This window comes from Nestor notabilis, unplaced genomic scaffold, assembly GCF_000696875.1.
Source record: "Nestor notabilis isolate BGI_N333 unplaced genomic scaffold, ASM69687v1 scaffold10074, whole genome shotgun sequence".
Taxonomy (NCBI): domain Eukaryota; kingdom Metazoa; phylum Chordata; class Aves; order Psittaciformes; family Psittacidae; genus Nestor; species Nestor notabilis.
The window spans coordinates 8,748-35,535 of record NW_009926884.1 but is presented as its reverse complement, the minus strand read 5'-3'; the positions used below and the strand labels follow the sequence as shown (position 1 = coordinate 35,535).

Sequence of the window (26,788 nt, the reverse complement as noted above, 5' to 3'; positions counted from 1 at the left end):
GAGAAAATGCTGATACTCGTAAGGAGGCTGTGCCGTGGAGTTTTGCAGTGAGTTTGGTTGAATGACCTAACTGATTTTCATGAAGGGATGGATTTGTATTACACAAAGTGGTGGCTTTTAGGATGTTAAGGAGGGAGAGGAATCCAGTAAGCTTGGGGGAAGGGTCAGTGTTACTCAGAACCTGAAGTTTCCTGGTTTTGCTTGTGGATGGTTGGGAATCTCCTACTGAAGACCTGTTAATTTTCTCTGTACTTGAAGCTTTTACTTGTGTATTAGATGTGGTTTTGATTTCAGGATACACATACATATGGATTACACATATAATAAGTGGAAGCATATTATGTGTTTCCTGCTGCTTTCAGTGAACCAGGTAGTTGGAATTGGTTTGGGATGGAAAAGGAGGAAAAGACGAGCTGCAAGCAAATTGATGGAGGGTATTTCAGTCCACCCTGGACGATTATTTCTAATTGAAGCTGTCTGAGCCAGTCTTAATACAATTTAGTTATCGCCAGGCAGAAGGATTTTATTTATGGAATGGGGCCTGTTGGAACTTCCTCCGACCCCAGAGAAGCTGTGAACAGGAGGGAGCTGATCAAGCAGGCATGCCTGGCCCTGTGCATGCATTTCTTTAATAAGGCAGGGATTGATGTCTTCTGCAGTTCAGGGGTTAGGTAAACAGCAGTCCCTCGGTTCAAGGCTCTCCATGTTCAGCTGTTTGTTTATACGGATCTCAGAAGGTTAGGTTAGCCTTCCTGCCATCCCAGGGGAGCTTTCCTGACCACGGTATAACCTCCTCTGCTCCAGCATCGCTCAGGAGGTGTTGCATCCCCTTTGGGAAAGGTACCAGTGAGAGAAGTGTCAGCAGCTTGTATCCAGGAAAGGTGAATGTCACCAGAGTGGCTGGAATCCTGTGGCTGTCTTCAGTAACCTGTAAATTATTTGCATGTTTGGTGTATGTAACTACTGTGCTCCCATTCTCAGACTTGGTATTTGCACACAAAGATGACTTGAACATGCAACCTGGGTTCTTACTGAAGTGGGGTTTTGGCAAATCAGTGTCACACATGACTAATTGCACCAGAACTTTGAGGTTACCGGTTTGTGCTTCTATTGACTTGGCAGGGGTGGTCCCTTAAATTGAATAGGATAAACCCTGAACAAATGAGTAGAATCATAGTAGCCACATCAATGACTTTTATTTTACAACAGTGATAGTTACGTGTTGAACAATATGATGAGTTGGAGCACATATCTCATGAGCTCATTTCCATGGCTATTGGATCCTGGTCTGCCCCCTCCAGAGAGGCTGGTGATGGGAAGTGAGAAGGGAATAGTGCAAATTCATCTGTGTCTTGCTGCAGCATAGCTCTGATGAGTGGAACTCTTCTGGAATTGGAGGATGACTTTGTTCAGGGTTAGTAGTGCTTTATCACACATGTGACAGGCTGCTTTTAAAATGTGACTTGTTATGAAGTTGGCTTAAGTCCCGGAATCTGTTGAATTACTTTTTGCTGATTTGATGTCTGGTGATTTGTATTCCATTTTTCTGCAGCACCTCCAGTCTGTGGCCATGCAGACCCCCCCAGTCATTAACAGACTAGCCACACAGCTACATCACAGCTTGTGAGATATCCCTACGGGTGGGGAAATTGAGGTACGAATGTGGGGCTGTGGATTGCTGATGGACATGTCTGAGGGAGCTAAGATCTCATTGACCCTTCCTGTCTTGTAACCTGCAGCATCATGCTGCCTGACCTGCAGTGTCATGGTTTTCTTGGGACAGGTTTGTACTAATCCTAGAGCTGTTCAGGAAACCTGAACTTTGCGGGGTGGTCCTGACTAGGATGGTGCTATTGAAATATCCTGCCTTGTAAAAATCCATATGGGTGGCAGCAAGCTGAAAGGTGAGGTGTGCAGGGGGGAGGCCACTTCCACACCCGCTGAGGTTTCAGAGTGCCAAAATAGGAACATCTTGTCCCTTTTAAATAATGTGTGGGGTCTGACTTAAATGTTGGGTTTCATATTTAATCAGTATTAATATGATAACAGGAATGTGACAACTGAAGCGAACACAAAGAGATTATCTTCTTAGCCAAATGCATCCATTAGCCAGGAAATATAGGTTTCTATTAAATGAAGCAGACAGATGGGCTATTGGAGGTGACTGAGAACAGGAGAGGAAGGGAGCCAGAGGTGAAAGTTGAGGTTTAGACAATCTCTATAAAAATAAAAACAAACCATCCATCTCAGTGGTTGGCGGTTTACCCTCCAGTTGCACTTTAGGGATGCTGCTCCGATTCCTATCAAGAGCATTATGCTGAAACTTAATCTAACAGAGCACTTACCCCTGCCAAGCTCTGGCTCAGCAACTGCACACTCCCCCAGAAAGAAGTGTCCAACAAGGCTTCAAATATGGGACAGGGTTGTGCCATTTTGGGAAAAGTGCTGCTTTGCATCCTGGGGAAGGTAGGCTGGATCCTGTCCCTCCAAGTCTTTATTTTCCTTTTTGATAGAGAAGTGTGTTGGGGAAGCAAAATCATGCCAGAGCATTTCAGAGCAGCAGTAAAGTAAATTATTCATCTATGTGTGTGTATGTATACGAATCCCTCTTTAATAACTGTTGTAACAATGTTTATAGCCAGTGTTTGAAACTGAGATTATGATAGTATAAATAATTGTAGATAATGCAGATAACAAGAAGAAAATACATAATTAGAAGAATTTTACAAGATGGACAATTCACTGGGATAGACGGAGTAACACAATACATTAAAAGAGAATCTGTAGCAGTGCAAACATATGACACTGGTGACAGGAAACATCTGCCTGGCCAACCATGGCTTCGTGCCACCAGCCTGTGTGTGTGCTCCATTGCATCAGCAAGCGTCAGACCCTCGGCCTTAAAAGCGGTGGCTCTGTCACAAGGTTGGGGTAATCACATGGTGGTTTGGGTTCGAAGGGAACTTAAAGTTCCTCCAGTTCCAACCCGTTGGTGAGAGTCTGGCTGGAACCAATTATTCATTGGTCACTGGCTCTTATCTTCCATCCCATTTTAATTCTGCTGCCTGTAATTATTTCTCCCTCCTGGATTTTAAAGGGGGTGCCAAGCTTCCTTTGGCCAAGCTTTGTATGGATTTTTAGATCTTATGATGGAAGGGAGATAAGGGAAAAAATGTGTGGCAGGAGGGAGAAGCAGCATCCCTCTTCTGCCTGACATCTCCAGGCTTCAGAGTTTCATAAATTAATTTTATGTTCTTTCACTTAAATTCATCATCTTTGTATTACTTCAGCTTGATTTTCCTCTTAAGCTTTAAGTATTCATAAAAGTGGGATGCATGGAAGTCCACTTTGGACTTTCCTTGCCCCTTTACACTTGGCCTGCTGTCCAGCTCTTTAAGCCAGTGTCAAATTAACCGTGACTGGCTCATTTGAGGAGCATGAACCGTATGTTTTTACAACCTCTGTATCTAAGATGCTTTTAGAAACAGAACTTTAAAACCAGATTGGGTTTGTATTTCCCTGTGGTGCCCCTTATTTATATATACTGGGTTTCTTTCACTTCCCCAGCAGGTGATGGCTAACTGGGAGGGGAATAAGATCTTGGAGAAGATGGGTAGAGGCAGGTGATGGCTCAGACATTCCCTGGCCCTGGTGGTGATGGGACAGACTGGGATGTGTGTGCTCAGGGGGTGCAGCAGGCACACAGCCATTTTTGAGGCTGTCCCATCCTTCTTGCTTGGGAACCTGACACACAGCCCCACTTCCCTGCCTGTGTTTTTCTTCAGGAGGTGACTGAGCAGCTGGCCCCTTGACAGGGCACTTTTAAAACATTCATAAAACTTTTATGGGGCTGCCACCCTTGCAGATAGATATTTTCTGAGTTTATGGGCTTGTTTTAAGGATTGAAGCTTAATAGTAGCTTTGTAGCCTTGTCTGTCCCCAAAGTAGCCTTTTGTCAAACCTCTGGAGGTTGCCATGCTTTTCTAGGTCTTTGGAGTTTCTTCTTTGCTAAATTATTACCCTTTTGCCTCCTCCCAGCTTTGTATGACTAAATGGGACTGAGTGTTAAATGAGGCTTTCCTCTTCTCCCAGCCTTGTTGAGGGCTACAAGCTGATCTAGTGCATATATTTGGTCATCCTGTAAAAGGACAAAGCTTGCAGTGGTTATAAACTTTATTTCCTTTATCAAACTGAGGCTTAGACCTGTTTTGTGTCTTAATTATAGGTTGGATTTGGAGGTTCTTATGAAAGACTAGATTGTGGAAGTGACGAAGATAAAATAGGAGCTTTGGGATGACAGAAGAGACCAGAATAAACTTTACTCCCTGTACAGGGTCACTTTGTACTAGATTTAAAAACAACCACCCTACTTGCTTTATTTTGGGTGAGGTTGTTAAATCTTCCATAGTTGGGGAACTCCCTTTTCCAGACCTGTCACAGTTCAGTGCATTTGCTGGTTTGGTTGGATTTTTTTTTTCGTCCTAAAAATAGAACTATCTCTTTTGGTACAAAACAATACTTTGACTTTTGTTTCTCTGTTTCCTTGACTTCTGTCTTGTATGTCAGCACATCCTGGGACTTGTCCTGCAAATGAAGCCGATGTAATAATCATGGCTTTCTGGACATCAGATCTTCATTGCCCATAACCATCTGGTTTATTGCTTAGATGAGGAAACTACTTACTTCTACAGGACAGTTCTTCTGCAAATGCTGCACTGATAATTAAAGAAAAAAACATGAGAATGACAAGAGTTACATATTCAGTGTAAGAATGGATTTGAACAGCTCGGATGTTAAATAACTCGCCGCAACCTGCCTGTCTCGGTACAAGGCAAAGGTGAAGGCATGGTGGTGTGCTGAATTCTGTTGGCAGTGTACACATCAAGAGTTAATGCTGCTTAAGGATGTCATTTGCCTTCAGCTTGAGTCTTTGTGCTGGTATATGGATGGACAAGCCCTCTGGTTCTGCTGGGAAAATAGGAACTGCAGACAATGAATTCATGCTCTGGGAGCAGAAATAGTGACACAAGGAACAAATACAGCTTTAGGGGGAAAAAAATACTCCGGAGTTTTGTTGTGAAATAATTAGCCTTCTGTGGGAGGCGTGGGGAGCATAGGAAAAGCCCAGGAGCTGCTCAGTTGCCTGTGATTTGACTTGAAGTTTATGACCCTCAGTAATGTGCCTGCTCAGCCACACTCAACAAAAGCATATTTGATGAAATGTTAAAACCATGAATTACATCTCTGCAAAAAGCCTTTTTTAAAATTTGTAAAATCAGAAATAAATCAAGATCTTCAGACCTCAGAGGAGTTGTTTAACCATGAAATTGAGAGGAACAGGCAGCTTCAGCAACAAGGACACTCTGTAAACTCAAATACTACAGAGCTTTGCTTCAGATTAAGAAAAGGCTGTGTGTTTCAAGGTATTGTAAAGAAGACTATAGCACTACTAACCCTGTTTTGTAAGTGGGGAAGCTGAGATAGATGAAATAATGTGAACTGATAGAAGTCAAACAAGCAAAACTAGGCTGGGTTTGTTAACTTCCAACCCACGTGCGCTATCTATTAGGGCTATAATAAGTTGAGAGCAAGTTGTACCGCAGCTTTAGGGCTTCTCTAAGGCAGTTGTTGTTCCTCTATTATCATTGGTGTATGAGCAACAGCTATTGGTTCAATTGTATTCTCACTTCAACCTTTGAATCTCTTGAGTTACTCCCAATTTATATTTACAAATGATGTAGGATCCAGTTTACATATGAGAGAGTTTATTTACTATTGTTTGGGGTTTTTTAAGTAGTTGGGTACTGCTGTGTTGAGACAGAAATGGAAAGTGTTCCCTTTGTTATAATTACTGTATAGCAATGAAAGTACAAGTTTTGTTTTCTTGGAGGGCTTTTACCCTTATTTCCCACCTTTTAGGGGATCAGATCTGATGCTAAAGCAATGTCTGAAACATTTCTATAGAAAACTGGGAATTTTCCTGGAAAGCTGGACAGGTTTTCAGGTCTCAGAGAAGTCTGAAGTGCACAGTGCCTCTGAACATTAACTTTTCCCTTTGTCCCTGGAGCTTTTGAAGGGAGACTTGTGGGGTTTGGCCTTGGTCAAGTGGTCTGGTCTCCACAGCCTCAATGTCTGGAGTGTCTTTGTGCTGAGCGTTCCCCTGGGGCACCATCTCGTGTTGTAATTCTCAGTTTCAGTTGCTGATGTATGGGCTCCTCTGTTGAAGAACTGTTATTTTCTCAGCCATTATGCCTACGTACTTCACTTGATTTGTGTTGCATGCAAAGTGTTTTCCCCCTGTTGTGTTTGGAACTGGTTTGTAACGGAGTTACTGTTGTGTAATTCCAACTGAACACTACAACTTTACCAACAACCACCAAGTGCTGCTTCTGTTTGAAAATTTGTGTTCTCCACTCGCCATGAACTATTTATCCTCTCTGTGTGCTGAGTCTTACCATTTAAATAAAACAAGCACTATGTCATGCATGAGATTCACTGGTCTAAAGAGCACTTAGTGCTGTGAACACAAGTGAAGAGCTTCTGTAAACAGTTGATTCAAGATTTCAAAAGAATACAAGTGCTGAGAACACTATTGCACTCGCCTCTGCCATCACATTTCCGTGGATTAATGAGTTGTTGGTTTTTATCTCACGATACTGACTCTCTGAACACTGAAACCCCATCACAAATGTGCTATAAATTTGTAACCTTAGATCTCTCTTGAAATCCCAATGAAGATGTTCTGCCGTGCATCCGATGTGCTGAGGAGCATATCTGCTGTGAGCAAAGCTCATCTGATAGGCACAGACTTCCTTGTGTCTGAGCTGCATGAATGAGAAATGGTTGAAAGCTACATCCTTTGTGCCAGGAGCAGGGATTTCTGCCTGCAGTTGTGGAGCACTTCAGGGCAGTTGAAGAAAATATTCACGTGTCAGATGGAGAATATGTTAATTCATCCAATCTGTGACTATCCCACCGGTTTGTGACTACACTTTTGTACTGGTGCTCATAAACTTACTGCGTTTGGAGATTCTCAGCCTCCTCCTGCTCTCTAGTCCTCTTGCTTCGCTTACTCAGCCCCAGCTTCACTTAGATTTTTTAGCTCACTGTATTTGGGATGAAAAGTGCTATACATGTGAAGATAATTCTCTGGCTGATGAACCCATTACTCAGGTTTACCCATGGCAGGCATGCTCTAATCTGCTCAACCTTGCAGATTTGGTGGTTGTACTTCCTAGGAATTATGTTGAATCCGTTCCATCTAAATATGTGGTATTGCAATTAAATTCTTTTGTCAATCTGTCCTTTTGTGGAATTATGCTCCCGAATTCCAGAAGCTGACTTTATTTTGCAGTGCAGGCTGGCCAGGTTGGATTGGGAAGGCTGACCCCTCGTGCCCACCACTCCGCTGTGCACTGGATAATGCTTTGGTATTTAAAATACACAGTATGTTCTTGTGAGTAAAGCCATAGATGTGCACGCTTACACGCCGGGTGCACTGTGGCTGCACATCTCTGTGTGTGTGGTGGGACGCGCACACTCCCGTGCGCACCCGCACACTGAACCTCGGCAGGTCAAAAAGGGAGGATAAACTTTTGAACCCAGCTGCTTCCAAATTAAGGACATGTGCAGGGACCACCAAAGCTTGGGTTACTGTGTGCCACCCCTGTGCTGCGCTGCAGCAGGCTCCTTGTTCCTCCCTTGGAGCCCGGAGGAGGATGCCCTGAAGCCACACTGATCTCCTTGCCCTTTCCTTGTCACCAGGAAGGACAGGCAGCAGTCTGGTGGCTTCTCCCTTCATTATGGAAATGGGACTGATACAGTAATCAGGATGCTACATATGGAGCTTTTTAAATTACTGCTCTTCAGTCTTTTGTTAGCCTTCATTATTCCCACAAATTTTTTTCCCAAGTCATGAAAAATGACATTTTTAATATGCAGAATTAAAAAAAGGCAATATGAAGAATACGTTTTTGTCAATAAGCTTTTACCTTTTAAACCAGTTATCTTAGTTTCTGCTCTAGGTATTTTAATTGAAGATTAACTACTGTTAAAGAGTATACAAATTTAGGTAGTGTATATTTGGAGTAGTAAAATAGGACTGAATAGAAGGCGGGAACAGAGTGGCCTGTCCATTATAATTTTAGATTGCAGAGCGCAAACTACCCTTCGTTAGAAGTCAGCACAGCGACCGAGCTTCTTCTAATGTTAGGGCTATTTTTATACTACTTTATTTCCCCAGTGAAGTTCACTAAAAGTATCTCCGGAGTTGCAAGTGGAGCAGGTCTCATCCCAGTGTTTGCCTTATTTCTGCTGTCTTTTTTTAATAGAAAGTTACTAAGTCAAAGCTGATGCATGTAAATATGAAATGAAATCCTAAAATTAATTGCTGTGTACTTCCTGCTTCTGACTTACTGCAGAATTGATCTGGGTGACCTCTTTGCTCGGTATCTTTTAGCCCGGTGCAGGAAAGAAGATGGGTTTATTCCTGCCTGCATGCTGATAGTTTTTCTTACACTTAGAGCACAACTTGGGCACCACACAGGTTATCTGAAGTATGTGCATTTAAGACACAGAGGCTGATCTTGTTTGAGAGGGGAGTTTAAGATGCTGCCTCATCCTGACCACCTGCATGTCCCTTGGGCAAACTCCCTGGTTTCTTTCTGGAGGGTTAGTCTCTTATCTTCCAGGGCATCCCGTATTTCTTCCACAGGATAAGAGGACAGCTTTCCTGAGGAAAACTGTGTTAAGACTTACTGTTTAAACCTATGCGGAAGGCTAGATTTTGTAAAAACTCAGATTTTTCTTTCTCGTTAGAATTGTTACTAGAGCTTGAATTTCCCTCATCAGCATGCAGGATGAGGGAATGCTGCTGCTGCTTCCAGTTGGATCTGTGAGGGCTGGAACAGCTGACAAAGCGAGGGGTGGCATGTTAACCTGCATGGGGATGTGCTTCCTCACTGGACAGCTTCCTTGTGCATTACACACAATGGCTGTGGGATTCCTAGATCTTTAAGAGGAGAAGGTGACAATACTTTGTGCTGTGGAATTCCTCCTCCTCTGGTGTCTGCTGGTAAGGGAGGAAGCTGGATAACATAGGACCTGAGGCTTGGCTTCACGTGGTGCGATAGTCTCTTATGTTATTAGCTTTGTGCTGGCAAAATGATTATGGGCCAGGGCTGTGCTCTTCATCCATGATACTTTCCCAGTCCTTCCTTTTCCTTGGGTTTTTGGGGTTTTTTGATTGTTCATGTGTTTTCTCCCTTCCTCATAATGAGGGAGGGTTTGAACCACAGATTTACCATGATTCTGCTGCAAAATCAGGAACAGCTGCTGGAACTGTAAATGCCTTCTTGGTTCCCGTCACAGATCCTGCAGTTGATCAGCTCTGCCCTGAGCAATAACTGGAGACATCAGGACCATTGAGGCTAAGTAGGGAGTAAGGGTGGAGGGAATTAAAACCCTGAGGCAGGGGTCTAAATAGAGAACACAGGCACAGATGGGTATTGGAGGGAATGCTCTGTTTCCTTTTATTGGATGCCTTTTAGATGCTGCAAAGTGCAGAGTTGACTTGAGCAGGATCTTAATGTGAGCTGGGAGGAAGATGGAGAAGAGGTTTCAGAGAAGATGTAATTTGAGTGTGAATTTGTCTTGTCTTTGTTTCCTCTGCCTTCAAAAATCCAGCACTGTTGCAAAACTCAATGGGCAAAAGATACTTTAGGCTTTGGTACGGTCACTCAAAAGTCATTTATGTTGTTGATAGGCTAAACTATGTTCCTGTGTTGTCTTTGAGTAAGGATATCCTAAACATTGATGTGTTAGTACAAGGCAAATGTTTAACAATTATTTGTCAAGAAAAATAAATGTTGAGCTGTGAGAACTCCTGCTCCTGAAATGGACTGTACTAGAACCGAAACCTAATGAAATCAGCAGTCATCACATGAGATGCTGCCTTTGTGGTTTTGGTAATGGGGCTAATTTATTTTTAACTTGTTTGTTTGTTTTGGCTGGTCATATTACATCTGCTTTAATCTAATTTTCCCCTCCTTCAGTGCTGCCTTGTACTGCACTCCCTAGAAACACCAAATTTAGTGGGGGAGTGGTGGTTAGGTTTTGTGTAATGCAAGTCAAAGTGAGTTGGTATATGTTGGAAATGTGTAGTGGCTCTTCAGTGCAGGTCACCAGTCTGTGGAGCTGCGTTGGGTGTTGTAACTCCCTGAAGTACCAGTTGGGAATCTTTTCCCTCTCACAGCTGGGTTTGGACCCACGCACTCAGATTGGCATTAACAGTGGGGGATTTTGGGAGGTTGCTGTAATTTGTTCTTTTCCACCCAGTCACCCGGCATCAGGGTGCTTGTTATTAATTTCTGCATCTGAGGTTTTTGACCTGCCTGCATCTTATTTCTAAACAATATCAGCAGCTGGAAGTTTCAGAAGGATGAAGAGTATCTTTGGGGATGGCTCAGGAAAGCTGTTCTCCTTGAGCCCTAAAAAGTGATGTGCTCCCCGTGGCAGGACAGAGGCTGTACCTGCCTGCTCTGGTATTTGATGTGTCTGGGCTTTAGAACAGCCTATGCCCCAGGAAGAGTGGGATGAGGAAGGAAACCCAGCCCTTGGGGAAGAATGGAAGGATCAGTGTGGCATGGAGAGAGGTATTAACTGTTAATACCTGCTGGGTCTGTGTCACTGTAGCTCATTGTCCTGTCTCATTTAAAGTCTGATTTAGTGTGCCTGCCCCACACAGCAACCACATCACTGCTTAACTGGGGTTGACGTTGTTGGTGTTGTGGTGTATTTGGAGCCTGAGCACTGTAAAAGTAATGATGAGAAAACATTAACTTTGGATTCTAAGGTTTATTTCTGGTCTTGGTGATTACTGAGAAAAAGCATGAAAAGATTGAACTGAAAGTCTTGATATAGGGGAATATAACTAAGTTATGCCTTTAAAAATAATGCTGACATTGGTTTAAAGTGTTTTTATTTAGAGGGTGGGCTGATGACTTTGCATTTTTAAAATGAATGATACAGAAGCAGCTTAAAGGAGGAGGCCTATTCTGCAAATCTTTCCCAGTGTCCAAAATCACTGCCTAATTTCTAAGAACATTTTAAAATAGTCATAGTTAAATAATACAATGGGAATCAGTTAAGGCTCGACAGTGTTCAAGCAGCATGTGCTGAATGGGGAAAGCAGAGTGTCTTAATTAGAAGAAATGCAGGAAACATCGTTATTGGAAAGTATTTTTTACTGCTGGAGGATTTGTGGGTGACTAAGACATGTATAGGCTTGAAGTTTTTATTTTTTAAATACAAACCAGATAGATGGCTTCATCCTTTGGCTTCTTGACTCCATTTACTTGGATGGAATTTTTCAACATTTAAAACAAATTAAAATTCATGAATCATTTCTGCTTAAAGGCACAAGCTTTTACAGATACCACAGTCAAGGCTTCTAACTGGTTGCATGCATCAGTACTGGTGTGGATATGTAGATTTTGTACTTACTCCCTTAAAGGTAGCTGATCGAAGTTATAACAGGTGGGTTACAGTGGAGGCTACCTGTTGTAAGATGACTGTTGTGCTTGGACAACTGTCCAGGTTAGCACTGCTTTGTCTTTCTGTGCTGTTTCTGCAAAAGCAGGGTTAGTTTGTAGGACACGTGCAAAGAAAACATGATGCTGTGGCAGAGGGGCAACAGTGGCTTTAACCTGCCAGAGGAAATAGAGATTGAGATGAGCTCTTGGGCAGAAGCTCTTCCCTGTGAGGGTGCTGAGGCGCTGACACAGGGTGCCCAGAGAAGCTGTGGCTGCCCCATCCCTGGCAGTGTTCAAGGCCAGGTTGGACACAGGGGCTTGGAGCAAGCTGCTCTAGTGGAAGGTGTCCCTGCTCATGGCAGAGACTTGGAACTGGGTGAACTTTAAGGTCTCTTCCAGCTTAAACCAGCCTGGGATTCCATGAAGTCCCCTGTGGAACCATGAACCTGGAGATCCATTTTAGGGAAGAAGTATATGAATAATAAAGGAGAAAGAACTGACAAGCATTTGAATTTGTCTCGGTAAAACAACATCATACAAATTCCCAGTATCTATTTTTGTAGAAAGCCAGAAAAGGAGTTTATAGGTTATTAAAAGACTGAAAACTTCACAGTAACCCAGCATTCTCATAGTGTTTATTCTCTTCCACCTCCCACAACATTTTATTTCCCGTGTAATAATTAGTTTGAACTTTCATCTATTTCTGTGGATCAAGTAATTTTCATACAACTTTAGGATTTTTTTTATATGCTTTAAATCTTTCTTCCAAATAATGTGGGCTTTTTTTCTATAACAAAAAAAAAAAGCCATGAATACATTATAATTTCAATTTTCATGGTGTGTGAAAGATTTCTGCACTAGGTCTTTATTGTTTTTGAAGAATTCATCACCCTAGTTAAGAAGCTTAATATAAATTAAAGAAGGTATTAAGGAACATTAAGACATCAAAATGTGGAGCATTCTTTTTCCTTTCGATTGCTCCAAATGCAAACAAGTTGAATAAAATGCAATCAAAGGGCCTGTTTGGAGAACATTGAGTGGCTTTACAGCTGTGCTGGAGAGAACCTCTGGTAAGACCATAATTCAAATAAAAAGGCCTTTCTTTCCTTCTCCTAATTCTCTTTGTTGTGGTGACAACAGAGTACAAGCCCGATAAAAATTTAATCACCTTATCTTTTTAAAGCAAATTGCATATTTGTTTACACACAATATACATAACATAAAAAAGCAAAAGCTGCTCTCCAACCCCCTCCCCTCCTAATCGCATTAAAGGCCCTTGCCTAGAAGTTTAGGAAGAAAAATGGAAATGTTTTCTATTCGATGCTGAAGTCCCATTGTTTGGGATTGCTTTATAAAGGCAGCCCACAGGAAGATGAGTATCACCAGACTTTAACTCTAGCCCAGCAGATGCCCAGGCTATGTCAGCGGACCTGGTCCAACTTAACTGGCTGCTGCAGTGCCTGCTCCATGTCAGGAGAGGCTAGGAGATGGGGAATTACAGACCAGCCTGTGGATCTCATGCTTTGATTGGAGGCTGCTTTGTAATGAACTGCCTTTGATTTGGTGTCACATCCCCTCACTGGACCTTTTCCCACACTGTGTGTTTCTGAAAGGCTGCTGAGTTGGGGCTAGTTTGTTGTTGTGGCCTCTTCACAAGTCTGATGAAGTTCTAGTCCCTTGTGCTGCATTCAAAACATTGTCAGTTGTTTCTCCTGCACCTTAGTGCACAGAGCACGAGTGCTGTGGATTTGTTTATTTACCTTTTCATAGGTCCTGGGGTGCTGACAGAAACACAGTCAAAGTTATCTACTGGCCCAACTGCTGAGTGGCTCTGGTCTGTGAACTTTCTCACTGGGTATAAATTTAGTCCCAGCAAGATACTCTATGGGTTTAAAATGATTAAAGCTCCTGTGCTTAGTGGTTTCTTGATCTATTTTCACACCCCTGCCTGGGCTCTTGTGCCATCTCTGTGATTTTGTTCCGCTTGAGGATTTAACCAGCAAGGAATACCTCAACAGTAACACTTGTGAAGATCTGTCCTGTGCAACAGTTGACATAAACTCTCCCAAGTTTTATTCATTGTCCTGGTGTCTTCATGTCTCTGTCCTTCTCGTCCTTCCTGGGAGAGTACTTCTGAGAAGTCCAGTGACAACAGTTGTGATTTTGAGACACTATTTTGTCTTTGTTTTGAATGGTCTTGGTTCACAATGACCTGCCTGTAGTTTTTCTATTGTTGAACTTTAACAAAAGCCTGATTATATTCCCAGGCCTCCAACCACTTTGCATTTATATTTGTATTAGTAATTTGATGTCCTTATTAGTTCCATTATTCTTCACAGTTGCCCCTGTTGTGCATTGGGCATGTTCCTTGCACTCAGTTTTTGCTTCAGGGAGCTTGAGGAATGCCCAGACTTAGAAGTACAGCATCAGGATGAGGGTTGCCTCTCCCTGGAGTATGAGTGTAGAGCTTGGACATGATCTCAAGGACTACATGGACTTTGAGCGGAGCGGTCATCAAGTGAAAACAGTTTATGAATAATTGCTGATGTGATAGATCAGCGTAGCTGCAGCCTTGTTAATGCACTGAAAGCACATATACAGCCTGTGCAGGATTGGAAAATCCTTTAGGCTAATGGGACAGTGTTGGATTTGAAACGAAAAGGATTTCCTTGGTGGTTGTCTTGCAGCTCTGTAAGTTGATCCATTTTCTTGTCTGTACACTTAGTTTGTGTAGCTTAGAGCTAGTAATCATGGTGCACTGGAGTGTCCCATGTAACCTGTATTGGAGCCAGTCTCTGGCATATAGAAACAAAACATCGTGTAGAGCATACGAGTCATAGGTATGTTCAGGGAATGCAAACTATAAAGTCATCTGCTCTTTAGGAGAGATGCCCTGGGAGGAGTTAACCAGCAAATGGCTGTGGTGCACAACGGAACAGCCCCTGGAATATGTTGGCCTATAAGCCAGGGTCAGGGTTGGTACTCTTAACCTATTCATGCTGAAGTGTGGCCAACTAGCCAAGAAATTAAGATCTTGAGTGTGTCACTGTGCTTCAGAGCTGTTGGGGTCTTACTTAGGGCCTAAGGGGATGTTGGGTTAGGGTGTGTTTTGGAAAACCCACTGTGGGAACTGCAAATATTCTTTTGAAGCGTGCGTGGGCTTGTGTAGACTCAAATAATGTGTGGACTTCGGTGATGAGATGGTTGGAGAGCAATGGTGTGATGTGTGGTGGGGATTTGTCAAGAGATTATCCCGCTACGTGGCTTCAGGTGACCGGTTCAGTTGCATATGATGTTTGATTATTACGCTTTAATTTTGCCCCCCGAAAGTAAAAACGTGGTTAAGTTATGTCAATTTGGGAAACTGGGTCATATATCCTGATCATCTGCTGGAAATTGAGACTTTATAAAACTGAGCAAATGGCACACACTCAATACAGTGTGTCTTGCTGGGTGTCCTCGGCGTAGGTGACAAGTTCAGGACTAAGAGAGGAGAGGGAAGGGGCAGGCAGGGCACGTACAGGGAAGTACAGCATCAGTAACAGAGAGATGTGGGGTGGTACTGGAATCTGTGCTCCGTTTAGCAATATGAACAATATCAGACTGAAAATCAAGACGCTGACTTCATGCAGAGGGTATGGCAGACTAATTAAAGAAAAAAATGTGTACCAGTTGAGCCTATAAAACTCTTCCTGACCTTGAGAAAACTCCCAGAGAGCTGTGGGAAACTCCGCTCTGTCCCCTCTGAACCTTTTTGTGTTGTTATTTAAATATAGTAACTGCTTTTTTAATTAAAAAGAAAAATTAGATGGCATTTCAAATTGTGTCCATGGTGCCTTGGGGACCTATTAGAGTACAAATTACCCTATGCTATTTAGTGAGGGCTTGTTTACTATTGTGTGAGGTGAGGGTTTCCAGTGTAAGGATGCAGGACAAGAAGGGCCCTTCTTTGAAAGTCTGGCTCTGCACATGAAAGTGACGCCAGCAATTGGAAGCAATTTGTGGAATTGTTTGATTATATTAATTATGGCACCAGCAAACAGTGCTTGGGAAACAGTTTTGTTTTCTTGCATTCTTTCTTGATTGCTTGCAGCAAAAGCCAAGATACAAAATGTGCCTTTAAGGCCCGCTGGAGAGAGCAGTCAAGCCATTGTGTGGAATTGGCACTGAGCTCCAAAGGGTTGTGTCCGGCTCAATGTGAGAGTTTTCCAAATACAGCCTTGGCCTGAACTTCACCTAGGTCAGCCTCTTGAATTAAAACAGCTTCTGTCTTCCTCATCAAGGATCCCTGCTAAGCAGGAGCCCATAATGAAATCCATGTTATTTCCTGTAGTACCACCTCTTACAATAACGTCTCTCAGTCCAAGAGCCTGTATAAACTTAACAAATTTGATATACAAGACTCGATTCAGTTCACCAGTGAACTGCAGCCTTCTCTGATGTGGTACAGGGCAGCCATTCCCCAATTTATGGGAAAATGTTTTAGTAGTTAAGGATATCCAAACAGTCTACCAAGCTGAGACTGCAGGAATAGCTGTGCTGATGCAGGCTGGCCTTCACAGCAGTGCTCGGTCAGGACATGGGGCAGTCTACTTCTGCTCACATGGGCTGCAAGATGGGGCTTTTCTTGCCTCTGTCATCAATTAATTGTGGACGCGTTGCACAGGTCCCAAGTACCACACTGAGGCATAAGTGTAATTCTCATCTGGAAGGAAGGAGTCTGCTTTCCCATCTCCTTGGAGGTTGGTTGCTCGCCCTGGCCAACTTCCTGCTGTGGTCCTATTGATAGTCATGAGTCAAGCAAGGTGCTAACAGCAGATCTTGTACCAGCCAGAAGGGAAAAATGAATCCACTCTGGAGTTTGAGATTTTAGCAAGAATACTTGTGAGAGCTGACAAGGGGTGTGGGGAAAGGTGTAAATTCAGAATAGAATTACTGCAGAATTGTGAAGGGATTTACATAAGTAAAACTCATTGCCTGATCTGTGAAAGTAATTGAAGTTCAAATCGTGAGCTCCTGAGGGTGGCAAGGGAAGGAGCATCCCTTGTTTCTTGAGTGACTCTCTGGTCAACTGTTACACTGAAATTGTCCAGGTAATCGTATTATGCTTGTTATCACAGTGATGAACACCTAGGAGCAGAGGGGATTGGCTCCTGCAGGAGCATTGCACTTAAATCTGTTGGTTGGAAAGGTTCACAGGTGTTGACGTACTGACCCGGATGTCAGGTGGAGAATTCCTGCCCCATCCTGGGCTGCAGTTTGCTCTTGTACCACTGGTATTGATCTTAATTCTGCTGGAAACTAGTGGCACTGGTTTTTGTGCTCTCTGTTAGCAGGAGAGTTGATGCAGCCTGTGCTCCTTAACTGTGTAATTTGGGTTCAGGCTCTGAGGGTTCAATTTAAGGAAATCCTTAAATTGTGAAAACCAGCTGTTGGGAATGATCCATTGTAAGTGAGGATTATCCCCAACCCTTTCCCTCTTTCAAATTTTGCTTGCTCATTTATTTTCTTCCCTCAGGAAGAAAGAAAATGTTTGCCTGTTGTATTACAAGGTTATGTTTCCTTTGGATAAAATTTATTTCCAGCATCAAATGTGCAATGTTAACTTGTTCTCTGATGTTCAGTTTTTAACATTTGAATGTTGACAGAAAACAAGATTGCAGGTAGGTGAGTCTTCTACTTGCACTGTTCAAAGGAAATAGAGATTGAGATGAGCTCTGAGGCAGAAGCTCTTCCCTGGGAGGGTGCTGAGGCGCTGGCACAGGGTGCCCAGAGAAGCTGTGGCTGCCCCATCCCTGGCAGTGTTCAAGGCCAGGTTGGACACAGGGGCTTGGAGCAACGTGCTCTAGTGGAAGGTGTCCCTGCCCGTGGCAGGGGTTGGAACTGGATGAGCTTTCAGGTCCCTTCCCACCAAACCAGTCTGGGATTCTATGATACTGTGTTTACAGAAGGGAAAACCAAAGTTCAGTTTCCGTCTGAAACTCTGCTCACAAATTCCTGAATGGAATTGGAGGTTTGGAGATAATATCGGCAAGTCAGGAACAGTCAAGAAATTTCTTAATATTGAGTGCAAAAAGGACCATTTTCTCTTCCCGTGGCAGTGTTGGTGTAGCCTCAGGGTGCTTTTCCCTGCCACAGTGGTGAGCCCTGCGCCAGCCCCTTCCCAGCAAACCAGGGCGCTTCCATTGGGGGTGGCTGCTCAAATAATGCATTGGCTGATTTTTCTATTGGTAGGATGAACTGCCAGTTCTGACCTGAAAGCAAAGTTCTCAATCAGGAGACTCAACATCTTTTAGCATGTTTCCCCTCTCCCCCCATTAACAATTATTGCTGTAAGAAAACAGTGCAGTTATCCTCTGATGCTCTTCTCTTCCTTGGTGCTGTCTGGGGTGGTTAATGGTAGGATTTCTTGTGTACATAGGAAAAGGGAGTTGTTGTACAGGAAAATAAATTACTCTTGGTGTCTGTGCTGGAGAGCCTGCCCTGCACCTCTGTTATTTCACTTACTTTCAATGATGTGTTTATCGCTTGCTCAGAAATGACTCCTGTCTCTGGCTGGGCCATGAGGAGATACTGGGTTATCTTCCATCACATCTACACGTGTCTGGCTGGAAAATCTTCCATGCAAACACAATGTTTCATTAGCTTTGAAGGAGACAGGCCCTGTCTATTCCAATATAAATATTGAAGAGATCTCTGGAAATAGAAATATGGAGATGGGAAGTCTGAAAAATAAAGTTGAGAAGGAGAGAGAGAGAAAATTCCTGAAGGGCAGGATTAGCAAGTGGAATTGGGAGTTAGGGAAGAAGGAACTGGACTGTAGGAGAAAAAGCAGAGACCAGCCTGTATTTATACACAAGAAGGGGTCCAGAATTCCACAATGTGATATTTCCATAGGAAATTACTGATATCTATGCCTTTCTATGCAAATTTCTTGCTGCAATGCATTGAACTATTTCAGATGCTGCAGATCACCAAGAAGCTGGTTCTTATTTGTGAAAATGGTGTAAAAAACCAAATACTACTTTTGTCCTTATTTTGTGTGTGTGAAACTATTCCTACACTTGGGAATTGCTTTTCCTGATGAGGAATTTTAATTCATTTGGATTTGAAAATTCACTCTTTAGGTTTTTTTGAGTGTTTTGTTTTGGTTTTTTTTCCATTTATAAATGGCTCCATTTGGACGAAATCCTTGAGGCCACACTGAGACAAAGGATATTATGTTAAGAGTCTGTATTCTTATTTGCTAATTATTAACAGTAGTTGAACAGAATCATGTAGATTAAGCTATTTTACAACTAGGTTTTCACATCTAACCTGGGTTAGTTGATGCTACAAGTACATTTGACATAAGCCCTGGCTGGGCACCTCTTGTGACAGACACGGGTGTGATGAATGGAAATGAATTTGCGAAGCTTTGAGATATCTTATGTGCCTCTGAGGACTGCCCGTTAATAGTATTAATATATAGGTATTTTTCCACTGTTGTACGCAAGGCGTATCTTGGAACTTTGAAGCTAAAGTCTTTTTTTACCATACAGACCTTTTCAATTTAATCCATTAGCAACTTAGCAAAATAAAGTAATTGTCCAACAGAGGAAGAAGAAAAAAATTCTATTAACTTTTGCTACAAATCCAAGTAGTACAGGCAGCACTTAATTAATGGAACAGATTTCTCACTATGTGTTCAAGCTAACATAGCCATTGTTCAGGAGAGATTAGACCCTTAACGTAAGTTAAACTAGACCTCCATCTAAAAATATCTGTCATTTCAGCTATCAAGGGTCTGATGTCTTCTTCAGTGACAGATCTATTTCCCTTCTTTTCCTTGGGTTTGTACAATGTGAAGTCCGCACTGTGTGTAACGTGAGACACCCGTGGAGGGATGGAACCCGCAGGTCCCTGTGCTGCTCCCAGTCACGGAGCCCCTCCAGCCTTCAGACCGCCCGGCACCGGGGCTGGGAATGGAAAATGCCGTTCGGTGGGGACGGTGCCAGCACCAAATCTGTTTGCAGTATGAGGGCGGCAGATCTGATTAGGTAATTCCACTAGAGCAGGTTGCTCCAAGCCCCTGTGTCCAACCTGGCCTTGAACACTGCCAGGGATGGGGCAGCCACAGCTTCTCTGGGCACCCTGTGCCAGCGCCTCAGCACCCTCACAGGGAAGAGCTTCTGCCTCAGAGCTCATCTCAGTCTCCCCCCCTGGCAGGTTAAAGCCATTCCCCTTGTCCTGTCCCTACAGGCCCTTGTCCAAAGCCCCTCTCCAGGTTTCCTGGAGTCCCTTTAGGTGCTGGAGCTACTCCAAGGTGTGCCCTTAAGGAGCCTTCTCTTCTCCAGGCCTAACCAGCCCAGCTCTCTCAGCCTGTCAAATCTTGCAGAACTCTGCAATACAAAGTTGGTTGTGCTTGATGCTGGACTTCTGCAGCCTTAGTGTAGACTAATTTATTTAGTTGTATGCAAAAGCTGTTGCTTCTCTCCTCTCGTGCTCTATATTTTCCACATATTGAGACCCCTGGATCTCTCCAAACCTCTTGTGGCTGCTCTGTGGTGTTAGGGCTGGTTTAAAACCTCTGTTATGAAACAGCAAATCAGCGTTTCCTGGGCTTGCTTCAACACTTCCCTGTTTCCTCCTTTCCCTCCACAGTGGATGCTGCCTGATGCAGGAGGATGGAAATCTGGGCTCTGGGGCTGTGGCTCCGGGATCGGCTGCAGGTGCCCCTGGATGGGGCTGGGCTGGAGCAGAGCCCCTGTGCCTGCAGACCTCCTGTCTCCAGCAAATCATAAGCATCTCGATCTTTTTGTCAAGCTGTGATACGAGAATCCGCAGCTGAATTTCAATATGAGGGGAGAGAAGCTGATTAAGTGTTTGAGATAAGGTTATGTGACACCACACGTTAGAAATACCTGAACTGAATTTGGCCAGATGCCTGAAAACCACCTCGTGGTGTATTCCCGTGGTGCTGAATGAGCTTCCAAGGAGTTGCCCAACTTCTGCTTTGAGAAAACAATTCCTCAGGAGTGGTCTTTCAAGGAGCTGCATCTCTCCAGATTTCTTTGGGCTTTCCTATCTTGTGTTTCTCGGCCAAAATGCCACCAATGTGTTGAGATAAAAAGTTATCAAAGTGTAATAAACCCTGATACTTAGGAAGGGAAGCACAAGTATTTTTGTTTGGCACAGATGTCTGGAGAAAGACTTAAGTCAGATCCCTAGAATCCTACACAGGTTAATTCTGGTTCCCCTAAGCAGTGTCAGGGGAAACTTTTAACAACAAATAGTGTATTTTTTTTTGGGGGGGGGGGACCAAACACATGCAAATCTGTGCAATGTGTTAAAACTGAAGCAGTGGGCTTCTGATGGAGAATAGACCAAAGAAATTCAAGAACCTTCTGACTCTTAGGACTCTCTATAATTTTAGTATTTGACCACTAGTTTTTCATTCATGACTTATATTTTAATAAATATTCTTAGTGATGAGAAGTTACTTTTGGGAGATGTGTGTAAATGATAGGAAGAGTCTGCTAGTAAAAAGTTTAGACCAGGCAAGTTGCTCTGGCTTGTTTAAATTTTGCCTGTATTTAACACTTTAAAAACTGTAGAAGAATACAGCCAGGATACTGCCCTGGGATTTGGGGCATTCCTTTTATGAACTTTGGTGGAATGGTTCAGGGACCGTAAAGCTCATCCAGCTCCAACCCCTGCCATGGGCAGGGACACCTTCCACTAGAGCACGTTGCTCCAAGCCCCTGTGTCCAGCCTGGCCTTGAACACTGCCAGGGATGGGGCAGCCACAGCTTCTCTGGGCACCCTGTGCCAGCGCCTCGGCACCCTCACAGGGACGAATTTCTTCCTAAGGTCTCATCTAAATCTACCTAATAACTGTATTTGAAGGCTTCTCACTTTTCATGTGAGTTCCCGTATTCCACACATGGTGCAGAAATGTGACTTTCCTAATGCAAATTAAAGTCCTTGTTTTTCTTGTTTGACTTCAGAAGCCAACTTACCTGTTCATTTTTCCAGTTACACTGAAATGTGATGTTGAGCGCGTTTGTCATATGTGTTCTTGTTTTTTACAGATGGACTGAAGCCAGAAACCAAGATGATGCTTACTGCTGCCTCCAAGAAGAAATCTAAGGCAGGGAAGGGGGATACAACCAAAGAGGACGAAAGCAGCAAGAACGACTTGGTCCAACCCGTTACCATCTCTCTTCTGTTTAAAAGATATGTCTTTGACACGCAGAAGAAAATGATTCAGTCCTGAGAAAGCAAGAATAGCCTCTGAACACACCTGGAAGACCAGACTGTGAAATGAAACTCGGGTGGAATGTTTGTCTTGTTCCTTCTTTGCAAGCAGAGCTGGGAAGCTCCTGTTGACTGTGTGTCCCTCCGAAATCCCTGCGGTCTGGTTGTGTTCTGTTAGAATCTGGTTATTTTGGCACCTCTGCGATGAGAGTCTGTAACGGGCTGTCAGAGAACGCTTCCTGCGAGCTGAGCGCGTCCAGGCCTGTGTGTTCCGATAGCGGTGTTTGTCTGCAGGATTGATAGGAGGTTTCTCTTGATTTAAAAGTTGCCACCAATATTAATCTAAACCTAATGGAGATGAGAATTTCATGTGACCCACAAAGCAAAGCTGATTGTTGTAGCTTTACTTCCTCAAGCGAAGTGGGAGGCAGAAAGCACATGATAGAGTAGGTGAAACCTAAAGTGGATGTTCTGCATTCCTTCTGCTGCAGCTGTGTAAGATGCTATCTGAGAGATGGTATGGATGTGTTTAATAAATGATTTATATCTCAATGTTTTTCATATTAAACAACATGATGTGTGTAACTGAGAGTCTTAATTGTTCTCCTTGCTGTTCCAAAGGTTCAGAATTGATCTCCAGTGACATTCTATGTAGCTTTTCTGAATTTTCTGCCTGTTCTGCAATGAATCCTATTCCAGAATTGTTTTCTTTTCTTTTTTTTTTTTTCTTTTTGTAACCAAGATTTTTTTGTGTGTGAAAGAAAATGTTGCCTCTGGAAATAGTCAAGGGCTTTACTTCATTAAAATAATGATAGAAGATTGCAGCATAAGCCTTGTAAAATGAGTATCTCCAAGATGCTTTAGAAACCATTAGTTGTTTAATAGAGATTTCATGGCTGCTTTAGTTCTTCCTCTCAATTTCATGTTCTAGGCTCATGAAAAGGAGAACCCTGGTAATGTCCCTTCTTTGTTACTTACAAAGCATGGAACACCTTAGCGTGAAAACCAACAATAATTCTACAGGTATGAAAGCTGCAGTTTGGAACAGAACTTGGACTCGGTCTTGGTGCATGGGAAATGTTATTTCCTGCCCCTTGAACACAGACTACTTCTGCTTGGTGCTGTTAAATAGCAGCCAGAGCCCCATTTGCTGAGACCAGCCACGGAGGAGGACCCCATGTATAATGTAAGTGCACTAGTTGCAAATGGATGTAAATAATTGTAATAGACTGCTACACTCATTAATCATATTATTATGCTATTAATAACACTCAGTGTTATCAAATATCTATTGATAGGCCTGAGTCCATCATGTTAACATGGTTTTTTTAGTCTTTTTCTTCTCCTTTTAATTTCCATGTAACCCAAGTGGATACAAATGGCAAAAATACCAGCTATTGAGAGGATATTTGCAGCTGGACAGTTGCGATGCAGGGTAGGTCTGGTATCTAAACTAGTTTGGTGGTACCCCTTTAAATCAGAACAGAATTATTGCTTTGTGGAATAATCCCAAGCAGTTTCTGCTGAGTGAGTCCCAGCAAAGCTTTAGCACATCCCTTAAGATTATGGGGTGTGCTTTCCATGTGATCCTAGAGGAATTAGGCAGGCAACTTCAGCTATGGCTTAACATGACTTGTGCTGCCAGCTTTGCTGGAAAGGGTATCCTTCTGTAATGACAAAAAGCATCTCGCCTCACCGGCATCTCTCCTTCCCCATTTCTTTCCTCTTCCCAGGCACCCCCATAGGCAATCTTTGGAAAGAATATTTGTTCTGTCTTCTATGCATTTATCAAATCCTGTTTTGTACCCTATACTGTTACTTCTGCCTAAGATGCTGCAGTGATGGAAGCTAGAGAAGCAGGTGGCATAGGAGGAATGCTGTTATTGCCATCCCAAATTAATCTAAGAATTACTGGTGTAAAGAGACTTCTCATTAAATAAGAAATCAAAAGTGAATAATTAAGGAACTTTTTTATCTGTATAATTCTTAAGTCAAATCTTAAATGGGTCACTACATTCCGCCACCTCTGGTTGCAGTTCTGGAAGGGAAAGGGCAGTCGTTGGGAGAGGTGTCCTGCTGTTGGATAGCGCTGGCTCTGAAGCTGCTAGCCTTGCACTTGCAGGTTTTGTCTTTCACATTTCTAAGGTATTTTTTCCCAGTTCTGGAGAGGAGGCTGTCAGTGTAACTGCTGGTATGCGTTTTTGCAAAGCACTGTCTGATTTCTCCCCTTTGCTCTCTGGATTGCCTGTACCAGCTTCAGTTGTTCTGTTTAAAGACTCGTCAGTCATGAAATGTTAGTTTTGCAGCCCTTGCTTGACTGAAGGGTCTTCTAGAACTGAGGGTTCCAGGGTTTATTTGCTTGAGGTACTTCAAGGGAGGAAGCCTCATGTGAGTCCCCTCACCGCTACCATAGCCTGTCCTTGTGCTTTGTCATCCTCCACATAAAGCCCCATCCTTTCATTTTGCTCCCCAGCAGAGGTTTCTGTAGGTCAGGCAGCTGGAGAAGTATCTGTTGAAGACTGGGGTTTGGTTTTGTGTTTTCCCCCATTTTTAATTCCAAAAGGAGAACTTAAATGTGCCCAGGAACTTTGATTATAATGTGCTGTTCCTGCAGATCTCTGGCTGCTGTCCTGAGGCTGTTGGATACACATTTGAAAAAGGGTGAAATGGTGGAACAAAATGATTATGGGAAAATCAAAGCTTTTAAAGACATTTGTAGGATGAACAGATGTTCAAACATTCTTTTATTTGGTTTCCAGACAGACGTGGAGACTTTCCTTTCATCGTCGTAATCAGTGCATTATGCTGTAATTTGTAAAAATGGCATTAAAAAAATATTAACAGGGTCATATTATGATCTACTAACTCTGTGTCATTAAGCTGTGAGTTAAGAACAGCAACTGGGAACAGGGGTTAAACGCTGCAGAATGTACTGTGCTGGTGTATATTGTCAGGCTGTGCTATAATGAATCCGGAATGGAATAAAGATGTAAAGAGTCTTTTTAATACTAAGGTTGTCAGCATTGCAAAGCCAGGAATAATTCTGGCTGTGCAGATGTTTGGTGAGTAACACATCTTTGGGTTGTGGGGAGGGCAGCAGTGAGAAAAGCTTTGTTTTTACAAGCCTGTTTTCTGCTTCTCCTTGGAATTTATTTGGGGGCTGCAGGTGGGTTTGTGCTCCTGCTAGAGGGCTGGAGCAGTGAGGATGAAAGCATGCAGCGCTGTAGCAGGGTTCAGTAGGTGGCATCCTTTACTTGGAATCAAACCTACATCTCCCTGCCTGAATCCCGACTCTGTGCTGGCATCCCAAGGAAGAACTTGAATCCAGCCTGCAGCCCATGTTCTTGAAGAACGTTTCTGTTAAACACTTTCAATGTATTTAATGGCGTGGTCAGAGCCATTAACTCTGACTTACTGACCAAACCCTGAAGTGTCCATGCCCTTTCTTGGTGTGTCTCAGTTGAAAACAGCTCTTGTCCTTAAATCCAACCAGTTGTGTTAACTGGTTGCAAGTACCTGACTGTGGAAAAATGAACCATCCATGCTGGCTGAGTTCTTGGTGTGTACAAGAAACCTCTTTCTGGGCAGGAGACACTTCTGCTTGCTGGAGCTCTGCGGTTGAACAGCCACGGGGTGGCAGAGCAGAAGTGAGAGCCTGGCAGGATGAAGAGGTGGAGGGATGCACCATGTCCTGAACAGCCATGTTCCACCCCAGGACTGGGAGAGCAGCTCTGTGTTTGCATCTGCAGAGTGCTCTGGGAGCTTGTGAACTGCAGGATGAAAGGCAGCAGAGAAATGCTGCCTTATTTGCTGTTTCAAAAGCTCTTTATGTTTTCCTTTTAGTTTAATATCCACAGTGACCTGGACAGCTCTTTGCTTACAAACACGTAAGTTCTAAACAAACTTACTGAGGTTATAAATAGAGTAATTTTAAGGTAGACACTAGCACAGGGAGCTAACCTGCCAAGCCTGTGAGGAGGGGAAGAACTGGATGATTACAGTCTTGCTGGATGATGGGCATCCAGAAGGAAGTCAAGGATTTGGGGAGGTTGTGTTTAAGGAAGATTGGAGAAGGAGAGTAGTCTTTGGGTTCCCCACAAATTCTCCTGCTGTTCTGTATAAAAAATTAAGTTTAAACCATCATTTGATACAGTTGTAGCTCCAGTATAGACCATAGGAGAAAGAATAGTGTTTCTGCTTATTTCCTGTTGCCAATGCCAGAAGATGGAGTCTGTCCCACCTTTGCTGCTGGGCATGCAGCACTGTGTTTAGTTCCAGTTGTTCCTGGACTTAGAGTTTAGGATAGAATGGGGTTCCCATTCTTCAGGAAGTATTACACTTCTTTATATGTGTGTCTGACAGTCCTTTTCCAAGGTGGTATAACCAGCCTGTAAGGCTTGTACCTTCTCCAATACAACTGTTGCTTGTCGAAGGTGGATGCTTCAAGGGACCTCTTTGTCTCAAAGCCTCTGCTGTGCATTTGTATGTTTTTCCTAACAAACAGGAGAGGGAATCCTATCTAACTCTTTATTTTTGGAGTTCAGGAACAGCTGTGAAAGCAACTCATCAGACAGAATCAGAAGAACCCTGCAACATCCTTGATAAATCTCAGCCCTTCAAGGCTCTCTGACTGTTGGGTCCTTGCCAGTCCTGCCTGCTTGAGTTCATGCTTCTTAACCAAACAGTAATTTGAGGTCTGGATCAAGAGCTGCTGAACTAACAAGCTGGCAGTGACTGAGGTGCCTGCTAGTGTCATTGTGTTGGCATTTTGGTTAAACTGATCTGATTGCTTCTGATTCTTTTAGAAATCTAGGCTGTTCATTAGCTCTAGAAGATTCTGTTTAGATCAGTTTCTTCTCCTTTGATTGGAAGCCATGCAGCCTTTTTGTGTTTTGGTTGATCATTCTTAGATTTCTCAAGGGCCTCATTCATGTCAATCAGAAAGACTCCATCCTTCTTGGACCACAGGATTGCTTTTATTAGGCTGTATATGGCCCTCATTCAGATGTGTAGGAACC

General features: G+C 43.2%; 1 protein-coding gene across 1 annotated transcript in view; it reads left to right on the top strand.

The window, feature by feature from the left end:
* EEFSEC (eukaryotic elongation factor, selenocysteine-tRNA-specific) overlaps nucleotides 1–21,789 on the top strand; it is a 71,671-nt gene extending 49,882 nt beyond the window's left edge. The window contains exon 7 of the mRNA XM_010013797.1: nucleotides 21,605–21,789. Coding sequence (XP_010012099.1) covers nucleotides 21,605–21,789 — 185 coding nt within the window. The remainder of the gene's footprint in view (nucleotides 1–21,604) is intronic.
* Nucleotides 21,790–26,788: the final 4,999 nt, after the last annotated feature.